Source organism: Limanda limanda, chromosome 15 (assembly GCF_963576545.1).
Source record: "Limanda limanda chromosome 15, fLimLim1.1, whole genome shotgun sequence".
NCBI lineage: Eukaryota > Metazoa > Chordata > Actinopteri > Pleuronectiformes > Pleuronectidae > Limanda > Limanda limanda.
The window spans coordinates 728,230-750,587 of record NC_083650.1 but is presented as its reverse complement, the minus strand read 5'-3'; the positions used below and the strand labels follow the sequence as shown (position 1 = coordinate 750,587).

General features: G+C 42.0%; 1 protein-coding gene across 2 annotated transcripts; it reads right to left on the bottom strand.

The window, feature by feature from the left end:
- Positions 1–1,711: 1,711 nt before the first annotated feature.
- On the bottom strand, positions 1,712–20,623 carry ndst2a (N-deacetylase/N-sulfotransferase (heparan glucosaminyl) 2a). 2 transcript variants are annotated; one of them, XM_061086913.1, is made up of 15 exons: positions 20,279–20,623; positions 18,920–18,977; positions 14,969–16,632; positions 14,576–14,663; positions 11,151–11,305; positions 10,538–10,723; positions 10,138–10,266; positions 8,544–8,726; positions 7,160–7,256; positions 6,949–7,072; positions 6,028–6,202; positions 5,746–5,916; positions 4,419–4,528; positions 4,184–4,286; positions 1,712–3,735 (listed from the first exon to the last, which is right to left on the bottom strand). In XM_061086913.1, the coding sequence occupies exons 3-15, from the start codon at positions 16,040–16,042 to the stop codon at positions 3,610–3,612; spliced, it is 2,721 nt and encodes a 906-aa protein (XP_060942896.1). In that variant the 5' UTR covers positions 16,043–16,632; positions 18,920–18,977; positions 20,279–20,623; the 3' UTR covers positions 1,712–3,609. The 2 variants fall into 2 exon arrangements, with proteins under 2 accessions (XP_060942896.1, XP_060942895.1); XM_061086912.1 differs by having other exon boundaries at positions 20,291–20,623.
- Between the last annotated feature and the right edge of the window lie 1,735 nt (positions 20,624–22,358).

Here is a 22,358-nt window from a genome sequence, read left to right as displayed (position 1 = left end):
TAAACCTGGTTATTTAGCTACTCGTATAATCTGAAGCAATGAAGCGCCAGCAGAATGACGCAAAACTACTGAACCAATTCTTGGTGGAGGGATGGGGTTTGAACACATTTAATTTTGGTGCAAATGTGGATGTGGATCAATGGGCCCCATTTTCTTCTATATCTCAACTACAAGATCTAAACAATCAGTAGTTTTGTTCAGCCTTGATCTCAGAGGTATGTGCTCTACTGAGTTCTATTCTACTTCCCTTATGATCTAATGAAAATCAACAAAACCCACTGACTACTGGTTATATTAACCAACTCTTGCTCTGCCAAACTATTGGTGAATATTTAAACTAATAAGTAAAAGCAACATCCTCCAAAACAGAGCTGCAAGTCAGAAGCTCCCCCAGTGGCCCCTTTAGACCGGAGCCTAAACATAAGCTCAACTTTAGGATGAGACATTTTCAGAGTGCAGATGTGTACATATCTACCTCTTTTTTCTGGAATGTTGTTGTGGTCAACATGCAAAGAGAGTGTTGGAACCAAGAAGGAACATCACCAGCATCCACTCACAAACAATAAAAAGCCAGAGTGGGACTATATCTTCCATTTACGAAGATTAAAGGATGTTACTATGGAGATTATTGACCACTAATGTCTGCAGGGGTTTGTACACTATAACGTTTAAGACACTGTGCGTTTGTGAAGGGATAAAATGAATTCATCTTACCGTTTCTGTGAATTTGTGTGTGTGTCTGTGTTGGGTAGGGATGTCTGGCAGCTGCAGACAGATTAAGGCCAAGATTTTCTTGGAGCATCTCTGTACAATTTTGGAACAAACATGATTTGCAAGCTACTAAGTATGTAAGAATTGAAACAGTGCAGTGATCACTGCTGTGTTTAAGATGCAGTGCAGCTGGCTCTGCTGTTGTGTGGGCTGTTCACAGCCACAGCCACAGCATGATGCACCAACTACTCAGCCCACACTATGACCAACATTGTGCTCCCTGCAAAACCCAGAGTCCATCCACCCATTATAGGGATGTGATTCACAGGGGGTTGGAGTCAATTCCAGCTGACAGTGGGCAAAAGCAAGTGACAGTTATCCTTACAATCCTCAGACCCACACATGGACAATTTAGGAAGCTGTCCCCTAGGTGGAGCCATTTAGTTGGCATTGGATCTGACCAGTCTTACACTTTAGGAGGGAAAGTAACAGCAGCAGTTTAAACCTGCAGATGAAAACATGGATGATTGAATTTAGTAGATGTATTCGTATGAGAAACTAGTGAGAATGTAACCGTATTCTTGAGCCCAACATGTGGCTGCAGAGCACAACATAATGCCTCCTCTTTTAATCATCAGTGAACTGACCTCAGCTTTAATCTTTCCCTTGCACTTGAACTGTGAAACCACATTTTCTGTAGCAGTTTATCACGTTCAATGGGTCTTTGCCAGTACCCACACTTGGAGACTGGAACACTAAAACATGCATTCACACACCACCACACAGTCGGTAGATTCCCTTATATGAACTATGTCAGATATGTTGATACTGAGTCGTGTTCAATTGTTAGTGTGCACAGTCTCCACCATGGACTGTGATGACACATCGTGTCAAATAGGAGATGTGAAGATTTTCTTCAAAGCACCGTGTGTGGTATAGATGAGACAGCAGAGGCGAAATATTTCTACATTCAAATATATGATAAAAACTGCTGCAGCAATCATTTCCAACCTCTGTGTTTATTAGAGATGACACTGTGTTGGTATTTTTAACATTCATATAAAACAAACAGGAAACAACAAGACAGCAGCTTCTGATTAGTCTCTATTCCAGCTGATGCATGTTCTCTTGTCCTGTGAGATTTGTGACATCCTGTCCTCGGATGGATGGGCTGTGAGAGCGTGGGATGACGTGTGTTTAGAAATGTTTTGGTTTATTAGAGGATATCTCAGGGTGTAGCTCTTCCTGACTGAGGGGCTTCTTTCCCACTCACAAACAACCCACATTAGGTTTGAGAGCTCTGGTCCTGGGCTGTGCCTCATGATCACATCATGATACAATCAATGAAAACAGCTCCAACTGTTTATAAGAACATCATTGTCCATGCATGTCATCCAGGATTTGCCATGTACAAGTAACTGCACTGATTGTGGTTAGTCCTCTGTTAGTCATTTCTATTTATTAATAAAGGTCATCATAACTAAAAAAGTCCACGGGGAAATTCATCCACAGCTGTGAGCTGACAGTTGTAAATACTTAATCTTTGCGTCTGATTAATCTTGTCCCCTTATCTTGGTGTGTGTAATGACTCATAACATTGCAGTCCCCATGAGCATCAGCATCCATTGCAAGGGAGAAGTCTCCATTCAGAGCCATGCAATTATAGAACAGAGCCCTGCTGACTAAGACATCTTTTTAACAGCAGTAATTTTGACATGAAGTGGTCGATATTATTAATCACATTCAATATGACTATTCATCTAAAACAGTCTTCATTATTATGATGAATAACAGTTTTTATTTGCTCCATCAAGTCAAAATGGCTACTGTAAAAAAGGTCTATACCTCTCACTAAATAATAAGGAGCTGAGGTTTAGCCTGAAATTTCACTCTCTAGTCCTGAAGCATGAAATCTTCAACCATAATCACACTGACAACTCAAGTAACTGACAAGTTATTTAAAAGTTCTACAACAACCAATACTCAGCACAGTATGTGGTGTACTTTACTCCTTTTATTAAAACATGGAGGGTATTTAGATTAAAAGCAAGAATGTAAGCAATCTTAAATTAAAGCTGGAGAATGGATGCAGACGTTGCTATGGTGAAGTAGAGTGTAGAAGCTGCTCTCTGACAGTCACAGCCTGATAGTGAGAGCACAGCCTGGACCAAATCTGGGCTTCAGTTATGCACCGAATCAAAAATTGTTATTTACATTGCCCTGTCATCATAGTAACTAAATCCATTTTAAAATGTCTCACACTGAAACGGTGAGGATAGAGGGACACAGCACCCTGACTCAGGTGTATTCAGAGAAGTCTGTACCAGGATACGGACTGTCTGTTTCCCACCTTTCCCCCAAACCAAACATATACAATTGATATTGAAAATTAGCTGCTTTACAATCATTCTCGTGGAGACGTGCGCATGTGTTTGTTCATGTTAGTCCAGCGTCCTCTCATACACTCAACATTTGCATGTTCTCAGTCTGTGAGTTTCTCTCCTCACATTAAGGCAATCTGATCCGTTCATTATGCCTCAAACCTTCTGGCCACCCAGTCCTCTGGATCAACAGAAAACTGATGTGTGCAATGTCAGCCCTCACCCTTTCTCGTCCCACACACATGAGGTTTAAACCTGCCTAGTGCTTGCACAAGGTTGGCAACAAATCAAGAGTGGGGGGGTGGGAGTCCAATGGGAGCCTTCTCCAACAGGGACCAACACTTTCATGGTGCACACAGGAGCATCAGAAACATCAGCTTAAACCTTGCAGCTCTTTTAGTGTGCAGCTGTACATTCCAGATTAGGTAGTCCAGTCTAATCCAGAACCAAATGTTGGCTCATCCACAGACTCTAGTCCCGGTTTCTGTACGATGTGTCTGTCTGTGAGCTTGTGGCCTCAGCTCCAGCTGGTGCTCTGGAGTTCTTGGCGGAGCCAGGAAGGCAGCGGTTGGCCGAGTCGATTCAGCAGACGAAGCAGCTCCATGTTGTGCTCACGATAGTAATCTGCCAAAAGGGAACGTGACTACACACACACAGACACACGCAGACATAAAGGTCAGACGAGGAGAACAAAAGGTAAAATAATCTTCTAACTACTCAGCTGAGCTTTTAATGGAACTTCAGCTCTATATCAAGCAGTTCCAGATTGAGGATGTAAACATTTAAAAAGGCATTACAGATGTATTCTGTAAATAGTGCATTTGTAGAGGACTATCATCTGCAGCAGACTAGTAGACATACATTGCCCCGATTTAAAGTGTATTTGAACAGCATTTTATACAATAAACTATTCTATGAAAAACTCTACTCATAATTAATGTGTTGCTGACACCATAGAAGTCACTGTATTCCTATATCTCAGCTATTTAATTGGCAACTATGGTTTTATTATTACTGATAGAGCAGATGGCAAACACCACCTGTAAAGAGAGAGTGAGGCACTGTGATGAGTGTGTGAAGTGTAGACCCACCTCAGAACTCATCTCTGGGTATTTCCTGCCTTTACTCTTCCCCAGACATTTGGCCCGACCTCCTTCCACCCGCTGACACCAGAAACCTTTGCTGTCATCATACCTGCAGACACAAAGTATGTTACAGGACAACACTTCTAGCACACGGTACATAAAAAAATAGCTGGGTTGCTTTCTCTGTTACGCTGTTAAAACATTCTCTACATAAGTGCATGTGTGTGAGTGTATTACAAACATTAGAGCCTGGGTGTAGTTGAAGATGGGAGTGACACCAAGGAATCTCTGGATTCCCTCCATCACTAGTGCTGGGTTGGACCGCAGCAGGGCCCCATCCACAATGTGCACCTAAAACACAAACAGACAAACACACATCATCCATGATTCAAAACTGATCATTTCAGTCAGCCTCTTCTCTGTGGCAACAGAGGAACTAGAAGTGATTCCATTATAGGTTTCTCTGACTCATTGAACTGATGCACATTCTGCAGGTTCCTGTACTTGGGCGGGCGGCTGTGGCTGAGGGGTAGCGTGGTCATCCTCCAACCTGAAGGTCGGCAGTTCGATCCCCAGTCTTCCCCATCTGCATGCCGAAGTGTCCTTGGGCAAGAAGCTGAACCCCGAATTGCCCCCCATAGAACAACAAAAGTGCTGCTAATAGATGCACTGTATGAATGTGTGTGTGAATGGGTGAATTTAAAACTGTACTGTAAAGAGCTTTGAGTGGTCATCAAGACTAGAAAAGTGCTATATAAATTCAAAACCATTTACTTTATGACACAGAAAAGAACATGAGCTAGTTCTAGTTAAAGGACGTTTAGTGTGAAAGCAGCATTACTGTGTTGAATGGTGTATGCCAAAGGTAATGAATCTATAACAATATAACATCTGGTTCATTAGAAAAGCCAATATATTGCGTGATCTCTGCATTGTTTCCCCTACATGCATTCAGCGATCTGCCGCTGTAGAATTATGACCATGACTGATGAGCTGACTTTTTTTTTCTCATAACAACGATCATAACAACAGGCCGAGTAGGCCTGTCGCAATAATTATTATATCAACTTATTGTATGATATATAAATATGAAATCGATAATTTTGTGACCTCGCATTGTGTTTACGTAAGAATGTCCCCGACATTTAGAGTGTTGTGCCGCTTCTCTCTTTGTCTGAGAGGCAGAATTTACACTCACACGCTAACAAACCGAAACACAGTGAAGGAGGTGAAAGTGAAAATATTTAGGGTTGTAAGCTGGATGAGAGAGAAGAATCCATATAATAATAGCAGTTTCTGTACTACTGACAGTATAATTACAAATATCACATTCCTACTGACACGTGTATAGATCTCAGAGGAGGCTTGACCACCTGCTGTTTTTCCTCCTAGGTAAAAGTCCACTTTTCATCTTGGTTGCTATCCTTTATTATGCACACAATATTGCTCACAATAGAGTCAATTTGACAGTTCAAAATCACTTTGCGATGGAGCCAACTATATCTAAAACCAAGTATATATATTTCCAAGCAGCTGAATTGTGTATCAGAAGCCGGGGTGTGTGTTACCTGGTTAGGCTGATAGTGTTGCAGCCAGCGCTCCAGGTGAGTAGCATAGGCCCCGGGGCTAAGGCAGCGTCTCTGAAGGGCCAGCAGATCCTTGGGGGCCGAGGGGCCTGCTGTCACCACTAAATGAAAAGTGTTGTTGAGGGCTGCAGGGTCCTGGTGAACCCTCTGGTGCTGTGGTCATTAAAACACAAGGACATACACAATCTTGATAGTTAAGAGGGTTTTAACTGCCACCAGGAACTCCAATGTGTGCACAGTTTTGCGATAGTGATAGTTTCTCACCTGATACCAGGAATAAGCCCGGTCTGATGGGTTGATGAGCACTGACAGAATTTTGGCTCTGGGCAGCAGGGCAGCAGCTCTCTTAGGAGCCACCTCTGTGTCGAAGTAATTAGCACTCTTCTCAAACATGAAATCTGTGCTGACATTAGAAGGGAATGGGAAGAAGTCCATGTACCTGAGAAGACAGGATATGAAACAAGTACAGTTAAACTCATTTCTAAAAAGTCTTCACATCCCTGATCTATTTTATTGAGGTTTTATGCTCCCATTATAATCATAGCAATTTGTAAAATAGAGAATTTTCATTGATGAAGAGATGACATCTCTGAACTGATAAAGCCAGTCACAAGTATATGGATGCATACTGTATATAAAGTCAGTATGTGGTAAACACCTTGGGCATCAGCAATATCTCAGCTCAGGCTGTGAAATACAAGTTGACACTAAAGTCCTGAATCCTACCTTCAGCTTTATGAATGTTTTTTTTTTTTATAGGCTTGTGAGCTACTCTTGAAATGACCAGTTCAACAAGATGAACTGGCCCCCCCCCCCGGTGTGACGTCCGGATGCGTAGCGAGACCGAAGCGCCGCGCCAATCCCTAGATCGCCGGCGCTTGGCACATGTTATATGATAAATGAACGCTGCGGCAGCAAAAAAAAAAAGAGGTGACGCCGGAGCGTCCACGTGACTGCTTCTTGTCCAGTCATGCGATCGACCCACATTGCCTTCGCGATCGACGCATTGGGCACCCCTGATCTAATCATTTCAGTCTTTAGTGGTTATCTTTGTCCTGTCGGTCCCATGTAACAATATTTCTGGTCCCTACACACCTAACACCCCTACACTTCACACTTCTAGAGGGACTGAATGTTGAGGCCTTCCTGAAAGCAGTGCACAGAATTTGTATGTGTTGTCTTTACCAGTCAATCCCGTTGTCATAATTTGCTCCACTGAAGAACTGGATTTCCTCGAAGGTGGTGGGGCTTGGGAAGGAACTAGTGATAGCTGGGTGGAGGCTCAGGAATGAATGAAGCGCTGTAGTGCCTTTAAATAAAGAGAAAAAAATGTATACTGCAGAGAAATATACAGACAAAGATTAAGCGGAAAACTGAGAAAGAGAAAGAGGGGTACCTGTTTTTTGTGGTCCAATGACGAGGAACTTGGGGAGTCGGTCACATGTCTTCTCTTTAGACCAGATATCTTTGTGTCTCTTGTCATGACAAGGGTTCTAAAAATAGATAAAAATTGTCAACACTTAAAGAGCTTTCTATAAAAAGGGGCAAATAGCTGAGTACACATTGAAGTCTAACTTTAATATCATATTTCATAAAAAAATGGGGGGAAACAGACGTAAAAATGAAATAAAAAGAAAGTGTGGCACACATTGAAGACAGATGAAGATGTCAAGAAAATTTGTGGAGATAAGGGCATCCAGTTTCGATGTGTGGTAAATAAAATCATGTGATCTTGTAATTAATGAAATTGACGAAAAACATTCGTTAACAACCTTTTTCCGGTGACTAAGACAAGACGAAGACGTAACGAAAACGGATCTTTGAAAATAACAACTATGACTAAATCTATTTAAACTTTAGTTGACGAGACGAGACGAAAATGTGGGTGGTTGACTAAGTCACAATAATTTTTTAAAACATCATCGTATCAGGCCGTCATGAAGTACCAGGAGCGGGCGAGTGTGTGTGTGTGTGTGTGTGTGTGTGTGTGTGTGTGTGTGTGTGTGTGTGCGCTCCCAGATAGCGCACCGGTCCCAGGGCTCCGCCCCCCACCCCAGCTCCCTCGCTCAGAGACACAGTGAGATCAGAGCTCGTTCACGTGAAGCAGCTGGTCACTGACTCACCAGCTGCTTCTTAACAGTGGAAACACTAAAAACACAGAGTTTCTCTGGTCTCAGCTGCTCAGAGATCAGCGCAGCAGCTTCTTGATCAGAGCAGAAGCTGCAGTTGGTTTCTACCGAGCTGCAGTTTCACTGTCCGCCTCCAGTCTGATCTGCCTTTACTTTTTGTTTTCACATTTCGCCAACTAAAATATATTAGGCTGCAGCTATGTTTTTATATATTTCAAAATAGGGTACTTCTTATTTCATACATTTCCCACAAATATGGGGGGGACTCAAATAGCACTACATAGTTTTATTTCAAAGTAGGCCTACACTTGCCTGTGTATTTTCTTCTCCTCTTCATAAGCATTTGGTGTTTCCCTTTGTTGTAACAGGTAAAAATAAAAAAAGAATGCCAACAGTTTTATTTATTGTTGTTCTGCAGAGGATTTGCTGCTCTTGTGAACACGTCTGAGCAGAGAAGCTTATCTTAGAGTCCAGGTGAAAGTTTGACCATTTGGAAGAAATTCTCACAATGTATTCCTAAAATATTAAGATTGATCACTGTGAGGGTTGTATAGACAACCTGAAAGCATAATGCCTCTGGCCACAGTTGTCGCACGCACAACAACTGTACATATGCAACTGTCTGAAAAATTTTTACATCTGTATACCAACCTGCCAGAGGGGATCTCTCTCCTCAGGAAAGATCTGAAAGTATTTTTCAGCGAGCTGGACGGGGGGCAGTGTCTGCAGATTGAGGTTAGTCCAACACTGGACAAACTTCACTAAAGACTCAAAGGTGTAGAGACCTAGTCGGTCATTGCCATAATTAGACAGGTGGGTCATGAAGATACTGATCTGGAATGAGAGGGCACAATGTTTTTACAAAGTTAGTTTCAATTTAAAACAATTAAATGATAATAATTAAAACAAAGTGTTGTAGGATAAGATGTCAGTGTGAGAGGGCTTGGTGGGCCTATCAAAAGATTAAGGATATTCTCACACCTTCAGAAGATGAAGACAGAAATAGCATTTTTTCAGCAAGCACACCTGCGTGACCACACCAGACTGTGAAGGCCATTATTGGACAGGTAATTCATTCAAGCTTCAAAAGCTGATCAAGGGGCCCTGCGTTTTTTGCTGCACAAACGTCTACAGTTCTCACCAGAGCAAATGATATAGGTCCAAAATGGCTGTTATATTACAGTTATGGGCAAACTTTTCCAACCCCTTGTAATTTTTGATTGTCTATGCCTCAACTTCTTAAAAAATCGAATCCCCAAATTACAACCCCATCTAATATGGCCAATATAGGGGCGTGAACGTATGATGGTATGAACGTTTATAGCGTTTTAGTCACCTATCAACAAAAAAGTTTTCATTCTTTTACCATGTTGACCACAAATTTCCTGCATCGCTTATATCTTTTTTCACTTTTTTCGATTTCTCAATTCATACAAAACAACAAATCAGATTTAATCTCTCCGTCCCTTCAAACTTGTAAAGCAGTAATATGAGGTGAGAATTTTGTATAATGCCAGGGTTCATAGACTGGAATACAAATACAGAAGGAGCTGGTAGAGGCTCTATAGTGTCAGACTCAACCTATATAAATAACGGTACAAATATTTTTCGCTGTATTACTCCAATCTCTTCAAATCAGAAGCCCCAACTGAAAATCCCCTAATGAATCCATTCTTAAGACAATTTGGATAGGTCTTTAAGGTACACATTTTATATTTTAAGTCCCCCTCTGGTGAAAATCAAGTCTTTTAAAATAGCATGCCCCACATGTGCCTGTTATATTATAAGTCATATTTTGAGCAACAAGCTGCTGTAATGGAAAAATTGCTTAAAATGATCTAACAGGAATTATGATTTATGTTGTTGGCATTTTCCTGCCAAGCCACAATAACTTAATTAAATATCAACAAGCTTCATATAATTTCTAATAAGCTTGATCTAATGATGATTATTGAATATTTGGTTTAATTCATTTCAAAGATCGCAGAAGGTCCAGCATTGTGAACATTTGTTGTAGCACACAAAGCTGGACTGTAAATCGTAATGGGTGTCGCATTTCAAAAATTAAGTTTAGATTTTATATTTTTCCAATTGCGGGGTCTTACAAAGTGACACCAAATATTTGTTACAATTAAAATCAAACCAGTGGATATTGAACTGTAAACCACCTGCAAACAGATCATTTCAGCATGTTGATTGCAGGTGATTTTTTTTAATGTGTATACATAGGGGGTGGTGTTCTTACAGGGTTCAGTAGGACAGTGAGGAAGAGTTCCCCTCCTCTGATACTCTTGTCCAGCTCCTTCGAGCCACCTGGATATTCATTATAGAAAATCGTATGGGTGAACAGACCACAGGTCTGCCTGGGCAATACCTAAAACACACAAAATGAGCCGTCAGTTTTTTTGGCATATATTTTTAAGTGTGTGTACATGCACTTCAGTCTCCGTCTTCTTGACATTTTTAATAACTCTGAACATTTTGGGCTGTGCAATTAATAATTCAACCTGGATTAGATGATTAAAAAAACTAATTAACACATTTTTTCATTTATCATATTAAATGCGTTACTAATGGCTTTGAGAAAAGTTAACCCGTGGGAACATTACTGAAATGCAAGTATTGAACAAGGACAGCAAACAGACCTTGATTCCATTATGGATAAAGCCACGGCGGTATCGAGCTGGCCTTAGATGGGGGTATTCCTCTGTACTCGTCACCTTAATGCCCCACACAGACTTCCAAGCCTCGTAGAGCTGACTGTGAACTGGGTAAACCCCAGAATGGTGTGGAGCCACGGCATAGCCCATATCTGTTGGGATACCATGCTCCTGCAGAGGGAGGTGTGGAGTGAGGGGGTAGAAAGAGGAACAGGCAAGAAGATAAAACATAACAAATTGTCAGGAGGAAAAGAGTAGAGAGGTACTCCTTGTATAAATATTGAACATGCCCAAATCTTTTTAACAGTGTGGTCTATGTGACAAATTGTGATTTGTGAATATGGGCTATACAAATAAAATTTGATTGATTGATATGATCTGGGAGTATATGAAGAAATGGAAAATACCTAAATACACTTGGAAACTGACATCACTGTCATTCCAGTAAATAGCATTGCCGATACACAAGCCTTCAACCATTTCTATCAACCACACACAAATCCTCGGGCTACAAGCTAATTAACTAAATAATGCAGCAAGAACAATTCAATTCTTCACACTGTGGCAGTGGCCAGGTTTGTGTATCAGTGCAGCTAACCTGAGCGAAGATCTTATTGAGCCTCATCTGTTCAGCCAAGACACTGACATTGTGAAAGAGGTGAGGCTGCATGTGGCTCCACATGTGAGGAAACCACCAGAAGTCCATCCTGTGCTGCAGCAACATGTCATCTCCCCGATCCTCCTCATCAGTACCTGAATGCACATGCAAACACACAGTTTAAAAATAATCAAGTGAAAAGCTGTGTCAGTGTCAGTATAGAACCAAATGTAACTTCTACTATCAGTTACATTCACCCCGTTTTTACCTCCAAAGCAACCTCAGGTCTCATGTTGAGTTACATTGAAATTATTTCAGTGACATCCACATATTGAGGGATGTGTTTTGAAGAGGGAAAACAGCACTGCTGCTGGGGCTGGCAGATGCCCTGAGCTGACAAATTAAAATCCCTCTTTGTAACAATTATACCAAATCTTTGATACATGTATGTTGTCAGTTCCAATGTTAAAGTGTTTTATTAAAGAAAGGTTTTATTGAAGGAGTAAATATGAGGTAATAGTGAATAATTCTGTATTTGCCAAGAGTCCTGTTTATGCTATGAGCCAACTCCACACACAATAATATTTAGATCACTCCGAAGCATTACATTGACTTTCACTTGTGTTACACCCAGACAAAAACACATGAAAATTAAGTTGTGTAAAAATGCAGAAATCTATTAATTAGCCCGCTATACACACACACAGACATACTTTCAATTTTGCTTCCCCATTTCAAATTGTTTTTTCATAACTTCTCGTGCAGTTTTCCACAACTTCTAATTAATGTCCGTATTGTATTTAACTTTTAAATCCCATTCACCCCATTATAACACACTCCTTTTGAATGTACGGTCGTTGCCAAAAGCCCTGGGTAAATGGAAATGTCTGTGCTAAGCTCAGAGCACGGTTCTCTGCCTATAACTCTGGTGACCTGGAGGCTTTGAGGAACTCCAGATGTGACCTACGGAGATGGAAAAAGAGACTACAGGGACAGGCTGGAATCCAACTACCTCAGCTCTGACCCCCAACGCTTGTGGGATGGCCTGCGACACATCACAGGCTATAAAGGGAGAAATAGCAGTGATTATCAGCCTGCCGCCTCTCTACCTGATAACCTCAACACCTTTTACGCACGGTTTGAGGCAACCAACACCCTTCCATACGCGAGACTGGCCGAGGACCGAGACGACTGCACCCTGTCCCTGACCGTGGCTGACGTGAGGCGAGAGCTTCAAAGAGTGAACCCTCGGAAATCATCCGGGCCCGATGGAGATCCAGGTCGCGTCCTCAGGGGTTGCGCCGACCAACTAGCGGAGGTATTCACCTCCATATTCAACATCTCCCTACATCTGTCAACAGTCCCCACCTGCTTGAAGCAGGCCACCATCATTCCAGGCGGTTTGAATGGGCAACCAAACCTCCTCTTCACTGACCCTGAGTCCCGGGGCCCCTCAGGGCTGCACACTCAGTCCCCTCCTGTTCTCCCTGTACACGCAGGACTGTGTGGCAACACACAGTTCCAACATCCTGGGTCTCATCTCTAACATCGATGAGACTGCGTATAGAGATGAGGTCAGGGGCTTGGTAACATGATGCCAAAATAACAACCTGTCTCTCAACGTCTGCAAGACCAAGGAGATGATCGTGGACTTCAGGAAACTGCAGAGGGGAAATCACGATCCGATACACATCGACGGAGCTGTAGTGGAGAGTCTCCAACTTCAAATTCCTCGGTGTGTTCATCAAGGATGACCTTACCTGGTCCAGACAAGCGGACTCGGCGGTCAAAACAGCACAAAAGCGCCTTTACTTCCTGAGGAGACTCAAGAAGTTTGGCATGTCTGCAAAAACTTTAACAAACTTTTACAGATGCACCGTTGAGAGCATCCTCTGAGGCTGCATTACCGCCTGGTATGGTAGCTGCTCTGCTGCTGATCGCAAGGCCCTGCAGAGGGTGGTGAAAACAGCAGTGCCTATCATCGGCTGCCATCTCCCTTCTGTGCAAGGCATCTACAGCACAAGATGCCTGAGAAAAGCACGGAACATCATAAAGGACCATAGCCACCCAGGCTGTGGAATTCTCACACAGCTGCCGTCTGGCAGACCTTACCGGAGCATCCAAGCACGGACTACCAGACTCACAAACACTGACCCACTGAACAGTCGCCATCAGCATGTACATTCTGCTCCCCCATTCATACATGCAACTACTACTTACTTACTACACATATATGCATTATTATTTAATTGAATATTCCTCACTCCTTCACCCTGTAAACTGCTGCTAGCCCTTCATTTAAATTTAAATTGTTGTACTATGTAATGTTACTAGATTAAATGTTATGTAACTATGTTATATGTTATTTTTTTATATTGTATTGCCCGTCTACTGTGTAGATGTTGCCTGCCAGGTCATAATAATTTCACTGTTCTGATGACGCTAAGTTATTTGGTGCATGTGACAACAAAATTTGATTTGCTGTATTGATTGATTGATTTTTGTCTCCTTTCTCACACTATATAAAACAGGCTATAGGGATTTTTAAGAGATACGCCACACATACACCTTATTCAGATATAATCAAACACATGCACTCTCAAATGCATATACTAACATGCAGATACATATAAAGAGACACACAAAGACCACCGCTCACACGAATGTTAAAAAAACCTGGTACTACCATAATAACAGCCCAGGGAACCAGTGTTCATTAATCATTGCAGTTCAGCTTCAACTATACATGAAAATTCTCGAATAAGTTTAATTTAAACATTTTAACATTGTCTGCTTTCTAATGGGTCAAAAAAAATCATGTCTATAGAAATTACACCTGATTCTGCAAGGGTGCCTATATTTTTTCTTTTAGTTGTAGATTTGTGGAAGTTCCGGCCTTCTCCTAATACTTGAGCTCAGTGGCCCAGTACATTTAAACTTATTCAACTGCTTACACTACAGCCAGGCATTCTTCCTACTTTTCCTTAACTTTCAAACTCTTAATACCCCTTCAACTGCTTCTTCATAAACATTCAAGGCAGCATTGCAGGTTTGCTTAAGCTTTTCCAGAAGCCAACAATCCCAAGAGCTTCTAGCTAGCAAGCTTCTACAGGTTATGTCTACAACCCTACCCACGCTATTTCCTGTCAGCCTCTTGCTTTTGGCCAGACCAAATGAGAACATTTCTCCCAGCAGCTTTTGGCTTTCGTGACAGTGTACAATATGGATGTAGGTGAATGGCGAAGGAATAGGGAGAGAGGAGGGATTAGAGGAGTGGGTGATTTAATATACATTGTCATGTTTGAGCTGTCTTGATTGGAAGAACTTGATTTTCAATAAATTTTGTAATAAAAAAATATGCTCTACACTCTTTACAGATACAAAGATACACAGGGGTATTATAAGATGGTGTAGATATTGCGTACCTGTGTGATAAAACTTTCCAGAAAATCCCAAGTTGAAAGTGAAATTAGGGACCAATGCTCTCAGTTTGTTTTGAGTGTTGAGTAATGCCTGTGAAAGGAACACAAAGACAACATTATGTATTTGCTTATAATCTAAAAGGCTTAATAAATGATGTTATATAAAACAAATTGTGGAACTTGTTATGATGAGGCGCTCCAACAAGAAAGATTACACTCTACTTACTCATTAAAAAAAAAAGTTGTAACTACTCAACTATAAAATTCATTTTACAAATGTGTGTTAGTTAATATCTCACAACCAACCACTATGCAGTGTGAGAAGCCATTAAATATAAACTTTGTCAATTCTATTTAAATACTGTTTAGCCTTGTGTGTTGACAAGGCTCACCTACCTCCACATCTGACACCTTCATACGGGTTCCCTCCTTGCCAACAAAGATATCATCCACATCCACCAAGATGTGGCGGTCCAGGGACAAACACAGTCTCTTCCCTGTCAGGTAGGCGATGGCATCTACAAACACGAGCTTGTGGAGCCAATAGTTGAGATTGTTCCCGAAGAGAACCCTTTGAATGCCATCATGTAGCCCCAAGTCCTGGACCACTGTCGCATGGAGGGCCCTCAGGTTGCTAGGTCCAAAATGTGCCAGTGCATCAGAGGACTTTGTGCTGGCCAATAGTACTGGTTCATATGTAGAGTGGTTGGACTGGAATATGGTCCAGTCATCTCCTGGTAAAGAGCCCTGCTCCATTTGGTTTGGCTTGGTAATATAGAGTAGAGGAGCACTGGGATTGATGCGGTAGTCCCTGAGTCCAAGATGTGAGTGTAGAAAGAGGGGAAACCCTTTAAGCTGTGCACTGAGAAGAGAGTTTTCATTAGCTTTGAAGAAGCCAATGACACCTACTCCATACTCAACACAGTACTTGTCCAGTAAGTCACGATTCCATGCATCCAGATTGACATATTTCAACACATTTTCATAGATGATAAGTGTGTAACGACCACGGTTGTGCTCTGTCAATGTTGGCATGTCACCTTTACCAGGAGCAATCTCTGTCCGGTAGTGGAAGCGGCTGGACTCCAATATGGCTACAATCTCCTGGCCAAGCTGAGAGTAGATGCTCTCTACAAAAACCAGAACAACAGGCTCTGTCCTGGAATTGTCCACTGCTTTCACTTGTCGCAGTCGGCCCTGACGCACGGGAATGAAAAGTGGTGCCCTCTGCACACCTGGCCCTCCTTCATCAGCCCCAGTACTAGTTCCTGGCGACATCCCGCCTTCTCCACCACAATCACTAAAGGGTAAAGGGGGAGCCTCCTTGATTTTGGGGCTGTTTGAGACGTAGTAAGCTAGGAAGGCCATGGACAGCAAGCAGAAGATGATTAGCGCCAGGATAAGGCGGTGAAGCTCCAGCTGGCGGACTCCTCGCATTAATTTCCACACACCCAAGCCTGCACCTACCATGATGTTGGAAAGAGGAGGCAGAACAGGGCAGCAAGCAGCAGCGGAGAACAGGCAAAGAGGGCAGAGAGGTGGAGTAGGGATTAGAGGAAGGGGGAGTGGAGGAAGATCGAGCTGTAGATACTGGCACCAAGCTGTGCTGGGGAATAGCCATTTACGCTAGGTCACCATGGCCAGCATCATCCATTACCTTCTCTACACTTCAAGCTCTGCAGGACTAAAACATGCACGGATGACTGAAAGGAAAAAGGGGGGGACAGATGATTATATGATGGATGGAATGACAACCATCGGGTGATCCAAGAGGGAGAAATTGAATTTGGTTGACTAGTGAACACTAACAGCGGTGATCTCTGTCTGAAATATCTGGCTCAAGTTTAGCCTGAGGTTTTTGTTCATGGGTCAGTCACCCGTTTCAAACAGTTGAGCAAATGACTCTACATGTGGGTATATCTTTCTGTAGAGTAGTTTGTAGCTTGTGTAGTGTCTCAGCAGAGGATGTGTCTGTGCTGGTGGTCTGTGCATCGGGGTGGAACCCCCTTATGCCACCTTGCCTGAACATCCCAGAGAAACTCCTAGAGAAAGAGAGAGGACTGGAGAGGGGCAAGGTGAAGGGGATACAGAGAGACAAGAGGGAAAAAATAAGTTTTTATTGTCATACATTTCTTATAGCTTCTGTACACTTCTGACCTGTTCAGTCAAAGGAATATTCCACAAAAACAAAAGACAATCAAACAAAGCTAAAAAAGTCAGGCTTCTGTCTTTGGAAGGGAACTAATTGATTTAGGTACTGGACGACATTTAGTTGTAGATCATTCACTTGTTAAGATATACTTGTTCATACAGTTTGAGCAAAACAAGATGTATAAACAGGTACGTCTGTCCTGAAGCAGCAGTGTTATAATTATTCAGTGGAAGGACATCGCTAAAACAATTAACGTAACGGAAAACATGAATCGATTAAGTTTGGTCATTGTATCGATGACACGTCTGCATCGCGATGCATCTAATAATCTATTAATTTCCACAAATCTAGTCCTGGCGGTGTGCGTCTCATGTTGTGTGTTTAAAGGTGGTGTATGTGCAAACTCAAATGTCTGAGTAAAAGCCTCCAGACCCTACACATAAAATTTAATTTCAGAATGAAGGACAACAGAACTGCTGCCACCACTGCAGGTGCAACCTGCTGAGCTGTCAATACTTTACTTATTTAACAAAACATAATTTGACAGTTATCACTATAAAACATGTGAATCAAATTATGCCCCCGCCCCCTTCCTGGCAAATTCACATTCAGTCAGCTTCGTGGAGAAAAAAACCAAGATACATGGACTTAACCATGGATTGGAGAATTATTACTCACCTACTAACACAGCCACTGTCTGTCAATTATTGTAATATACATGACAGTCTACAGCCTCAAAATGGCCAGTCAACAATCTAACCTTCCCAAATCCATATATTTTTATGGAAACCTGGACATTAGTTATAGTGATTACCAAGGGGAGCAAAATGGGTAAATCCTATAGGGACCATTCATTGTTAAATCAATTATCATGGTAAACTTTTCATTAGCATACACATACACTGTTTTATGTAATAATGAAAAAGGAGATCTGCGGGTTGACAGGTTAAAGAAGCACCACAGTCACACTGCATAGCTTAGTCAAAGTTTCAGTAGAGCCTGAAGGTTCAGCTTAGCAAGAAAAATGGAGGAGAATGAGTCTAGTAACACCTTTGTAGCATTAGCTTATTAGACACTGTGTTCATGTAGGCAGGTGGGCTGGTATCACTGGTGTTAAAGGCTTTTTAAGAAACAATACAAGTGTGTCTCTGTCTGTCACTCCAACATTCTGTGGGCATTAAGACGTTTTCAGACTTTCACGATTCTTTAACCGTTGACATCAAAAAATATAAGTGTAAAATGTAAGAGAAAGACAGAGTCCTTGTTATCTAAAAAATGCATTGGCAGCCTACCAATGGCAGTCTTATTTGTCCTACGACAGCTTCATAATCAACCAAAAAACCTTAGACACTTCATATAATAACATATAAGCTCTCTTACTTTGCGTTTGGTGCAGTCTAACCTGTCACACGCCTTTATTTGACAGAACAGAGTTAGGTATGAAAGGGGGAGATAGAGGAGGACATGAAGCAAAGGGCCAGGTCGGAAATAAAGCTGCAGCCACTACTGGAGGACTCAAGCATATTTCATTAAAAAAATAATTAATTTAACAAAATATTGTCCCCATTATCTCAAACAACATTGCTACTTTATCAATGTTGCAACAGTTTCACTGATATTTCTGCACCACAGAAAAAGTGAGAAACTGAGGAGGGAAGGGTAATAGTCCGCTTGTCCGGCCACTAACAGACATGGACAAAGCATGCTACCAAGTGGACCAATCAATTTAGCCATCGGCACGGCCTAAGTTACATGTCTACAGAATGCAAGTCTGGCTACAGTATATGGTTTTGTCTTTTAGTATAGGGTACAAGTCTACGCCACACCTACACCATGCATATGGTGTTGATTTAACACAGACGCAGGTTAAATTGACAAATATGTTTATTACCTCTTTAATTAATTAACTGAAAACTTTGCTTGTCTTCAATAATCAGCATACATACACACTAGCCAAGTGACAGTCAGCTTTCTGCAACTGTGCAATTTTTTAAGTATTTAAGAAACTTGGTTTCTCTGATTTGGATAGGGGATCAGAAACCTCAGCTCGGTTTCTTGTGTGTATAAAATTAAAGCTAATATATCACTCCACTAATAAAAGGGACTAAAATATTGAACACAATCCAAAATATGATCTGACTTCCATGTTAACACTACATCAGGACATCCTGGACACTAATTTATTACGGACTTACCTGTTTTGGCTTTCACTCTACTGTCACTGCACCTTCAGCTCAACATTGCTGGTAACATCTGAGAAAGGAAAAGAACAGAAAGAAGCTGTGATTTAGCAAACTAAATAGATGGTTGGCTCAGCAACATCGAGTCTGGCTTTGGTTTTGCGCTACCATCACTGTAGAACACCACTCACAGATTGTGCTCCATTGAAAACGTTGACCTCTTTTGGATCAGTTTTTAACATGTCTTGTGGAGGATCTCTTGAGCATTGGGTCCAAACTTTCTCCCCAGTTTGCCTTTCACACTTTCACACTTGCACAACGCACCAGCAACAAATCCTCTGCAGGATTCAGGTAAGGGGGGGTGCAGACGGCAGAGGCCGGACATAACATTAATTCCGCTGCAGAGATCCAATAATTTTGTATGCACCTCACAGTCTGCATTTATGACCACATGTGTGTACTGAGATATTTCTTCTGTTTTATATTTTCATTTTGTCTCTGTTGCATGTTAGAATGGTCATGAACCCTCCCACCCGCAGTGAACTAGGGGCTCTCACTCAAACATTTGCATTCACATATACACCTCCTCAAGAGACTGCAGAGGATCTCCAGAGTTCAGTATATGTCTAAAAGAAGTTAGAGTCACAGAGACATATATAGGACTAGAGAATCGTGAGAAAATCTATGTGATGATCAGTGTTAATATTGCAGCCACAAATAAATCGATGCATGTACAGTGGTTAGCACCAGGTGAGAGAGAGAGAGAGAAGAGAGAGAGAGAGAGAGAGAGAGAGAGAGAGAGAGAGAGAGAGAGAGAGAGAGAGAGAGAGAGAGAGAGAGAGAGAAATCAAGGTCATGTCTGAAAACAGCTTTGATGATTACTCTTTTGTGACTTTACACAATAAATATATGGGTGAATGCGTTCAGGCTTTCTAATGAAAACCTTAGCTAGGTGAGATTTCTTTCAGCTACAGCAGATAAGATTTAGAAAACGCTTTGGGGTTAAGATCAGCTCTGAACAGACGAGAAGCCGTGGCATCTCACCGACACGGCTCCCATTCTGTGATACCAAAACATAACCTCAGGTTAACAATCCCACTGGTAAATACGTCGATAATTCCACTTGTGGATACAGGCGGCTGCGCACATTAAAGACAAGTAGCACACCGAGGTGTCATTACAAGAAGAAGTAAACTTCAAAGCAGCCTAAATAAAAAGGGGGGACATTTAAGTTTCAACACAACCAGCAATGTGCTGCAGTTAGTTTGCTAACGCTAGCTGTGGAGCAACATTCTCAGCAGACTGTCGCTAATATTAGCATAGCAAACAGCAGCTGGCAGAAGCTAATTGTGTAGCTCTAGTTTGAACATGTACCTGTGAACATACCTGCGGCCTCAGACTTCTCTCCTTCGTGCTCTATTAACCCTGTGGTGCTGGCACATCCGTATGATAGTGATTCCCAATACAGACGTCAGTCCACAAACCACTGGGATAGCGCTACAGCTAGCTGCTGGGGCTACCACAGCTACTCTCTGAGAGAAGCTTGAGCTTCGGGACAGTGCCACAACATCAGGGCTCTGCCAGTGATTTCAGGATCACTGGTGTTACTTATCGGCGGGCAGCTGTCCGAACAGAGGAAGGAAGCACTTCAAATCTAAATGTTTAGAGTTAAAAGTCAACTTCAGCGCGCCGCTGCTCCCCCCGCCATCTTGGTTTTAGTTGAAACCCCGGACTCAACCAACTCTGGCAATATAGCGGGGGAGGGTTTAAAATGTAACCCCACGATCCACGTCTGTTTTCACAGGTCAAAGTCAATAAGGCGGTAGGTTGTTGTCTGTTGTTACTGATGACGAATCATCCTTAAAACCACAGGACCGCTGTATGCGGGCGGGCGCGTGTGTGTGTGTGTGTTTACAGATGTGGAGTGCAGCACAAGTTCACTCATATCTGGATGATCATTGTTGGGGATGGACTTTATTACTACTGTTGAACTGTACTGCTTTGCTGTTATACAGCCTACATCAATTATTAACAATAACGTATCTGGCCACTAGAAATAATTATCATTGTAATGTATTCACATTCATCCACACGAAAGTAAAGTGTCATCTGTTGGACACCGGTAACACCAAGTTGACACTGTGGTTATGTACCTACAGTACCTGTCAAAAGTTCGGCCTAACCTTCTCATTAGGGCCCGAGCACCGAATGGTGAGAGGCCCTATTGAAATTGTAAGGATTTTTATTATTATTAGGGCCCGAGCACCGAATGGTGAGAGGCCCTATTGAAACCGTAGGCATTATACTTCTTATTATTATTATTCTAACCCAAATGAATTTGCTTTTTGAGGGCTTTAACATGCTGAACTTCTTACCAAATTCTGCAGAACATTAGAAAGTGGTGAAAATTTACGTATTCTGGAGTAATTGGAAATGGGCGTGGCAAAATGGCTCAACAGCGCCCCCTGGAACCCAGCCCCTAGGTTTCCACAAAACCGATTTTCACCAAAATCTGGATAAAGGTGTTTCGTGACAAATCATGAAAAAAAGTCTCAAGGGGCATTATGAAAAACGCAACAGGAAGCCCGCCATTTTGGATTTAGTGGCCATTTTGACCATTTTGGCCATTTTTGCTTTGTCGTACTTGTCCCAGGGCTTTCATCAAATCAAATTTAAATTTAGATGAGTGATATCACAACAAGATGGAGATAAAAAATGATTTAGGGATTGATTTTTGTCTCACCGTGTGACCGTGGTGTGGCGTCGAAGTTTGATTAAACGCCATCAAAACACGAGCTTCTGTATCTCGCACATACATGATCCAATCAAATCCAAACTACACACATAAGACAAGAGTCCCGGCTTGATGACATCTGCACTGAAATCATGACTTAATATCACAGCGCCCCCTGGTGGCAACAGGAAATGTCTTTTTTTTTGCATGTCCTACACTTGGATGTATTTCTCCTCATCCATTGACCTCAACCATGTCAAACTCTATCAAATGGGTCTCAAGACATTGATAATGAAGATATATGATTACTGTGACTTTTCGTCAAACACAGTATTAATGGCGTGGCATCAAAGTTCATCAGCTCGCCGTGAAACACGAAATTGCTGTAACTTCAGTGTTCATGGTTCCATCTCACTCAAACTACATGTGTGTGTTAACATCCCCCCCCTGAAGATATTCATATGGTTTTAAGAAATGGGCGTGGCAAAAAAACTGACTAGCGCCCCCTAAAGGGCAGCCCCGGCACTACGATTGGCCGACATGTACAAAAATCTATGGGGACATGTGTCTTTTCATAACAAACAAATAAGTCTCTTGGATTGATATGTTAGATCAAACAGGAAGCCCGCCATTTTGGATTTGGTGGCCATTTTGGCCATTTTCCACATTTTTACTATGACATACTTGTCCCAGGTCTTTCATCAGATCAACTTAAAATTC

Coding starts and splice junctions, on each gene's coding strand:
- ndst2a (XM_061086913.1), bottom strand. CDS start 16,042: ATGGTAGGTGCAGGCTTGGGTGTGTGGAAATTAATGCGAGGAGTCCGC. Junction 8,727..10,137: donor TCACTGTCCTACTGAACCCT/GTAAGAACACCA, acceptor CTCTCATTCCAG/ATCAGTATCTTCATGACCCA. Junction 6,203..6,948: donor TATGACAACGGGATTGACTG/GTAAAGACAACA, acceptor CTGTCTTCTCAG/GTACATGGACTTCTTCCCAT.